General features: G+C 44.3%; 1 protein-coding gene across 1 annotated transcript; it reads right to left on the bottom strand.

Annotated features, from left to right (window-relative positions):
• Positions 1–377: 377 nt before the first annotated feature.
• On the bottom strand, positions 378–3,965 carry LOC101767833 (ras-related protein RABF2b). The gene is made up of 7 exons (XM_004963221.4): positions 3,699–3,965; positions 3,353–3,430; positions 3,073–3,240; positions 1,837–1,885; positions 1,502–1,575; positions 958–1,051; positions 378–821 (listed from the first exon to the last, which is right to left on the bottom strand). Exons 1-7 carry the CDS (start codon positions 3,741–3,743, stop codon positions 715–717), a joined length of 615 nt encoding a protein of 204 aa, XP_004963278.1. The 5' UTR covers positions 3,744–3,965; the 3' UTR covers positions 378–714.
• Between the last annotated feature and the right edge of the window lie 4,021 nt (positions 3,966–7,986).

The following is a 7,986-nucleotide window of genomic DNA, read 5'->3' as shown; positions in this document are numbered from 1 at the left end:
CAGAGTAGAGTTTCCTTAACAATACAATGGATACACATTATATAGAAACAGATTGATACGCATCAATACAGAATCAAAGTTAGTGCAAAGCTTAGCAGTCATGGCAGATACGGAAGGATGATGTCGTTCAGCGATCGAGTCCAAAATCAGCAGGGTTGGGCTCCACTCCAAATTAACCACCACAAACTCAAATCAACGTTGCTCCCTACCCTCTCTCGGCTCGAATTGATGCTGCAGCCTGCAATCTGCCGCGAATTATGGAGGTTTTCGATTTGTTGGAGAAGAAGAGGTAGAAATCCACAGAGACAAGGGTCGCGAGCAAGAGAATCTGGGAACACCAACGAACAACTCGTCTTGTGTAGAAGAAATAGTATCTATTAATACTGGCTTCACCTGTAGTAAAGCACCAACATATTTGCTAATAAATAAACGTAAATTTGACATTGTGCAACCAGAATAAGTGAATCAAACGAATCTGTCTAGACCTTGTTTTTCACTAGTCCCAGAAATACACAAGCATGATCATGTGCTGTAGACACAGGTGAATCTCTGCAGTAAAAATCTAGTATTCACATTTACAGGGAACATGGCAATGAACAAGCAGAAAGGGCACAGGAATGTAGCAGCTGGGATCGACAGCTATTTCACAAGATTTGGTGGCATTCTCCGTAGTTGCATACGTACTCCCCTTGGAACTACACTCTACCTTGTGCTTCACGCGCAGCACGAGGAAGAGCTCACCGTCCTCTCAGGTGGTCTCTGGTTGAGGACCATTCCACCCTGTGGGTTCTGAACCTGTTGTCCTTGAAGCAATTTCTTCGCTGAAATAAAAAAAGTTGAGACATCAATGGTAGCAACAGCAGGTAAATGATACAAATGTAAAGAAAACCCTAAAAATACATTTTCTAGTTCACAGCCGAACAACTAGCCTATCTGTGTGTTTCAAATGTTACTCACCAATCTCGTAAAACACATCGTTCACATTGATTGCCGTTTTTGCAGACGTTTCCATGAAGAAGAGGCCATTCTCCTGAGCATACGCCTTTGCTTCCTGTAGCATAGGATCATGTTACTAAGGGAAAATGTAATGTAGTTTGATTTGATAGACATCATCACTAACAAATAAGATGACATAAGTAAAAAAAGAAAAAGAACGAACACTGCTGCTCCCATTCCCCAACATTGCCATGCTCCCAGGGTCCTAGCTTAGTTTGGCATCAAACTGGATGCAGATCAGCCTGTCTCTATTTCTATGTACCTTGTGCGGTCAATAACTCCGGTACTAGAAGATAGCCAAAACTTCCTATCCTAACAAGGCTGTATCAGAATCAGCAGCCAAACTCAACACACTCTGTTGTGTACATAGTTTTGACTAATAAACAGTAATGAATGCAAAGCATGAGAAATCTCTGAAGAATAAAGATGATGGCAACTACTAAAACAAATGCAGCAGCACATGAATATTTGTTAAACATGTAACTTAGGAAGCACAGTAACATACTTCTGCTGGCACCTGCCTCTCATCTAACAAATCAGCCTTGTTCCCGGCAAGAGCCATTATTGTATTCGGGTTTCCTGCATTAAAACAAAAGGGGATAAATGAGAACAAATACTTGTACACCAGCCCACTTGTTCACATAATACATCCACAGATAATTCTTCCCAATAAATTCCTATCATACTCGCTGAATCGATTTCTTATACAGCTGTGCAACAGGACAAATGGTCCATAAGATCTAAATATCAATATCTTTCTTTTGACGCAAACTCCACCATACAAGTGCAGATTTCTATATGTAGAACACAGAGAAAAAGTCTAAAGGAGTATTGTGTTACCTTGTGCTTGAAGTTCTTGAACCCATTTCTTTGCACGAGTAAAAGAAGCCTATAATGCAGCAAAATAGAAATGAGTGCCGCTATTCATATGTGCTTACCATAATTTATGTATGCTCCTAAGATAAAAGGAGGCCCTAAAGAAGATGGGATCAAATTTGTTCATGGAGAAAATCAAAATGAATTTAGAGTTGCCTGATGTACTGGGCAAGTCAAGATTGGTCAGTAGTACCATATTATGAGTGGGTAAAATGTGCCTAAGAAACAATGTAGACATGAAGAGAACCCTTGCTAGCAATGTCAAAGATAATACAAGTTCGAACTGAAACTGTTTTGCTATAATGAATGCAGCAAGTCACAAGAGTCTCATGATTAAGTATAGCACCTTAAAAGGTCACAATATCGATTCAGATTTTAGGTTGCTTATGAAATGCAGACAGAAAAAGGGTGAAAACATCTAGTTTCTCTAGCTTTGCTACATCATATTGGTTTATTTCTGATGACTCATTTAGTATAAATGCACCTTCAAAGGATAAATTACACGTGCAATTTGAAACTCGTAACACTGCATCTTTTGAGCTCAGAGCAGAATTTCCTTAACAATACATACAATGGCTATACATTACATAGAAACAGATCGATACACATCACTAGTAATGGTACACACAGAAGGATGCATCACATGCGTGCGAACAATTTCCCATAACACCATCTTTCAGTTGCTATTTCAGTCGTACTGACATATTTCGGTTATGGATCACCATTCGGGAAGAAAAGCACAGAAGGTGGCTAGGCCGCAAATGTATTACCCAGGCAAAGAGGAAAAGTAACGCATAAGCTACCAAATAATATACCAACATATTTAATGCTATTTCTGGACCGAAGGTTTGCTGCGAGCAGAGGACAGTATAATGACAATATGCTTGCTGATTGAAGTAGCTTTCCTTAACAAAGAAGCACCAAAATGATCCAAACATTTTGCACCGATCATGAAGAAAGACAATGCAGTTTGCTATTCTGATCATAGGAGCAATGGAATTCTTATCTACTACTATTAATTGTGACTCAAGCTCTCGTATGACATTGTGTCAGTAATTCTACAGTCACTTGTTTTGACACCACTCCTACTTGTGAATTTTAGCAATTGCCAAGTATGACTTAGCAAATCATAACATCAAGAATTTACCATCATGTTCACTATATTATCAGCTCATGTAAGTATGTTTGTGCTGTACTAACCGCATTGGTGATGTCGTAGACAACTATAGCAGCAGCAGCGCCCCGGTAATACATGGGAGCCAAGCTGTGGTACCTCTCCTGCCCTGCCGTGTCCCATATCTCAAACTTCACTGTTTCGTCGTTGACCGCCAAGGTCTGCGAGAAGAAAGCCGCGCCAATGGTCGATTCCTGCAGCCAAATGAAGCAACATATTCAAACATCCACTCCACTCCACACCACCATCACGGACACCTGCTCAGTTCAGTTCAGAATCCACATGTGGAGGAGTATGGAATCTTACCTGGAATTCGACGAACTGGCCTTTCACAAACCGGAGGACCAGGCTAGACTTGCCGGCGCCCACATCCCCGAGAAGAACCTGGCGTCACGAACCCAACAGAGCAAGCAAACGCGTATCAGCATCGCAGAGCTCAAAATCGCCGTACAAGACAAGAATCCCTAAGGGGGAAAAAAAACGCTATCTTTAAACGATCGCTGGTAAATTGGGGAGCAGAGACGAGCGACTTGGGGTCGACGAGATTAGTTGACCAAAAATCCAGACCCACGCGCCACCTGCGGCGGCGGGTGGGATCAAAGAATTTCGAGGCACGACGGAATTCGAGGGCTCGGGATGTTGGATCGCTCACCAGCTTGGCGTTGCGGATCTTGTTGCCGCCGGCGGTGGCCGCCATCGAGTGGATCACGATTTGGGATCGGAGGAACAACGAACCACCGGAGTGAGGGGGCGGAGATGGACTTGGGTGGGTGGGGATCAAATCACGGGCATGCGAGCGAGAGGATCTTGGAACACGAACGAACAAACTCCTCTTGTGCAGAAGAAATTTGGAGCGCGTGGTTTTGGTTTGGCGTGCCGTGTTGGCTCCTCGCCTCTGCTTTTCTTGTATGCAGTGTTCCTTTCGGATTAGCAATTAGCAGGCCTCCCCTTTCCTAACCCGGTCCCTGCATTATTGCGTAATTGCGTACGCGATCTTTGACCAGTGCATCGTGTTTCGAATTCTTACTTGCATCTTTGACCAGTATCTTCTTCGGCGTTCGGAATTTTAGAAAAATCAAAGACTTTGACATATGTTGCAATAGTTAAGTATCGAGGTTGCAATTATTATTTCTATATGTTTCACAGTGAATATTGTGAATATTGTATGAAACATAGTGTTTATATTGTGACGAGAATTTTCTACACCAGTATCGAACAACGTAAGATGTTTTGTTTCGATACTGCAACGGAGCGTCTGATAAAAAAAATTACCATCGGACGTCCGAACGCTATCAGTACCCTAACTTCTCCAAGAACTGAAGTTGTACACCACTGTTCCTTCACTCGTAGTACAAACTTGCTGCTCTAGGTTTACCTGCTCCATAAGCTCGAACGGAGGCCCGTCTAGAAACTGAGAGCAAGTAAAATGGTCAAAGTCAACGGCGTGTTGATGGGTTGGCGCAAATCTATTTGAAGGCAGGGTTCTCTTTGGAAATGTGCCATCTGCCACCAACTGATCCGACACGCCGACACGGTCATCGCAAAGACCCAATTTTTCTTCATTTCTCTGAGAAGGCATGTTCAACTTTTGCACACCGGCCCTGCCATTTGTGCCTCTCATTCATCAGAGTCGAGAGAAGGTGGTGGCAGCTGGTCAATCTGTTTGTCAGGAGTAGCTCGTTCTAGAATGCTCTCTGCTTTGTCAGCCAACTTGTTTAATCCATCGAGCTCTGACAATCTTGCCCTGCTGGCTCGGACTAACAAACATTTTTGCGTGATCATCATCAAAGTACAGGTACATACTACGTATTTGGAGATTGCTTAAGAGTTACTCAGTCAACTAATTTTAAATTTAACAAAATTTATACAAAATAGTACTAAACATTTGTGGTACAAAATAAATATCAATAAATCAATCATATAATATATTTTCATACTAAATCTATTTGGAAACGTGAATAGTGTTTGACTCATCGAGAAGTGAGGGTTGCAATTTTTTTTTGGTACGGAGAGAGTACTACCTTTATTATTTCTTTCTTATAATCTTTCAGAAACCCAGTTTGAGAGGGTTGCGAAAAAAAAGAAGCATAAACATCCTCCTCACAACTCGTAGTAATGAACAAACATCCGGATAGAAAACTATATTTTGGTCCAGTAAGGCCTACGGACATAGTAGAGGATAATCAGAATCCAGTAACAATCTGCTGGGAATTAATACGGGAGGTGGGCCGTGTTGCGTCCTGGGCCGCTCCGGAGCGCTTCTCGTCTTGCTGGGCCGCTGGCCTTTTCTCGCTTCTGGTGGAGAATCCCGGCGGGGAAGGAAAGGACTCGGGGTCTGTTTCATCTTTTATACCCGCGATCGAGAGGGAGGGAGAGAGAGAGACGGCCGCCTTCTGATATCCGCCTCGAGGGAAGGGAGAACATCCTATGGCGCTCCGCAGCCTGGCGAGGGGGACGTGGGGCCCTGCTGCTTGTGCCCTCCGCTGCCGTTCGGGCGCCGCCGGCATGCCGGCGGCAGCGCCCCCTCGGTTTCTCGCCACCATCCGCAATCAGGTTCGTCCCTCCCGTCTCCGGCCGGAATAAGAGGTTTGATGGGTCAGTTTTCTGTATGAGGTATCAAATCCGTGGAATGGGCTTGCTACTTTTGTGTTTCGGTTACTGCTGCAACTGCCGTGATGGTTGGCAAGCCATGAAGCACAGTTTGTTTAAGTTTATGGGTCACGAGGACACGAGCAACTGTATCTGTTTATGTATTGTGAGATCGATCTGCTTGTGCCTTGTGTGAGCACTCCGTGGTTATGGGGACAGAAGTTGTACCAATCTGTTTGTTCCATGCAACTCTTTGATACCAGTAATAAGTACTCCCTTTGTTTTAAAATATAGATCGTTTTGACTTTTTCAGATACATAGATTTTGCTATGTGCGTAGATATAACTCTATATTTAGATAAAAAATTCAAAGCAACATACATTTTGGAACGGAGGGAGTATTGATTTAAGCGCACTTCACTTGAAACATTGCATCGCCAGGGTATCCGTGTACACGCGTGTGGTTGAAGCATAGAACCCTTTAATGTCATCGTGTCACTAAAATAGCGGAAGCTTGGTTTGGTCAATAAAATATATGGATTCATCTTCAGCGGTGCTCCTTCCGTCCAAAATTACTATTCATTTTTACTATGAATATGTCCAGATACGTAGCAAAAGATATGTTTTAGAAAAGTTAAAACGAATAGTAATTTAGGACGGATAGAGTACATGTTGATTAAATATTTACGTTTAACCAAGCAAGCTCACCGCGTAATCAGAAGATGTTGCTATCTTTCCAACCTCTAACGGACACCAAAAATGGTAAATTCATATTGAAACATGAGGAATGGATTGTCAGCAAAGTTTTCTCACAAAAGTCATCACGTTTATCTATCTTCTATCTATCTACAACTACTAAAACTGAAGTGGTGAAAAAACTTCATCCACGCATCCTTCGTCCACCCACTGGGAAACATGCGCCGTCCGATCGTGCTCCCACTACTAGAGAAATCATCTCTACAACAATACCGGTACTAGCAATTCGGTAGAAGACAGGATATTAAAAAATTAAAAAAATCGAAATCACTCGCCGGCCCCGCACCCCCGCCGCCCCCTCCCGCCGCACTAAGTCGACTTCGGTGGTCCGTTCCGGCGGAAAGCCAACACCGGTCGCACTTAAGCCGACTCCGGTCGCGCTAAGTCCACTCCAGTAACCCGCTCCGGCGCGGCGGAAAGCCGACTCAGGTCGCAGTTGAGTCTACTCCGGCAGGTCGCTAAACATGCATGGTTTAAACTGCTTAACGGGCTAACTAATCGGGACATTACGTGGGGTTCGTGGGTGGACAGGCCCATTTTGCCATGAGAAGTGCCCCGGTCTTTCGGTTTCTAGGCTAAAGGTTAAGCTTGTCCTGCGCCTTCACGGTGTCAGGGTCGCCTAGGTCTCGGGGACGTTGGTGCTCGATCGGCCTCTAGTCCCAGAACTCCGAGTCCTAGAGAGTTCCGGGCGGCGCATTAGCATAGTCGATCAGGAAAACCCAGCGCTACGGGGAAGGAAAGGAAACGTTCGTCTGTTTTATACCCGCGACCGAGAGGGAGGGAGAGACGGGCAGGAAGACGAGGGAAGGGAGAATCTAGGTCTCCGCCTATGGCGCTCCGCAGCCTGGCGAGGGGGACGTCTGTTTGTGCCCTCCGCTGCCGTTCGGGCGCCGGTATGCCCTCTCGGTTTCTCGCCACCATCCGCAATCTGCAGGTTCGTCCCTCCCGTCTCCGGAATAACAGGTTTTATCGGTCATGCATCTCCCATATTTGATAAGATGTATATCTGGAATTGACCAATCCATCAACCATATTATTGTGACCAACCTGCGCTGTTAAGCCAAATTTTCCCAAGTGCAGTCGAAAGAGAGATTCGTTACATGTTTAGATGCTCCCTCCCTCCAGATTATTGGCTTGTCTCATTGTTGTTTGCTGTATTCATTACTTGGATTGAACTCTCTGCTGTATTGTACGTGTTGCAAACTTGCACATAGAGCCCTATTTTCCACTATGTACATGGTTATAAGATAACATTCGCATATGCTTGCATCCTAGGGTAGTCTATAATCGTTGTGCCAGTGACTTCAGCCTGCATTTTGTGGTGGTGTCTCGTACACGCAGGGAACATTTTGTCCTGCGCGCACACTATCAGAGATCTCATCTTCAGGCAGAAATAGCTCCACAAATTTGGTATATTTAGAAATATTGGCCTTTTTCAACCTGTTAATGTCTGCGCAAGTTGTGTTGTTACATTTATTGCTACGATCTCAGGAATACCCTGATTGCTTACTGGCTTCCTAGAAACGTCCGAGCACCGACTCACAGTGTGCTCCACTTTAAATGTCCGCGAGTTGTTCTTGTCTTTGCTACATTTAA

Source organism: Setaria italica, chromosome III, assembly GCF_000263155.2.
Source record: "Setaria italica strain Yugu1 chromosome III, Setaria_italica_v2.0, whole genome shotgun sequence".
Lineage (NCBI taxonomy): Eukaryota > Viridiplantae > Streptophyta > Magnoliopsida > Poales > Poaceae > Setaria > Setaria italica.
Note: the sequence above shows the minus strand (reverse complement) of the source record. Positions and strands in the feature narration are given on the sequence as shown.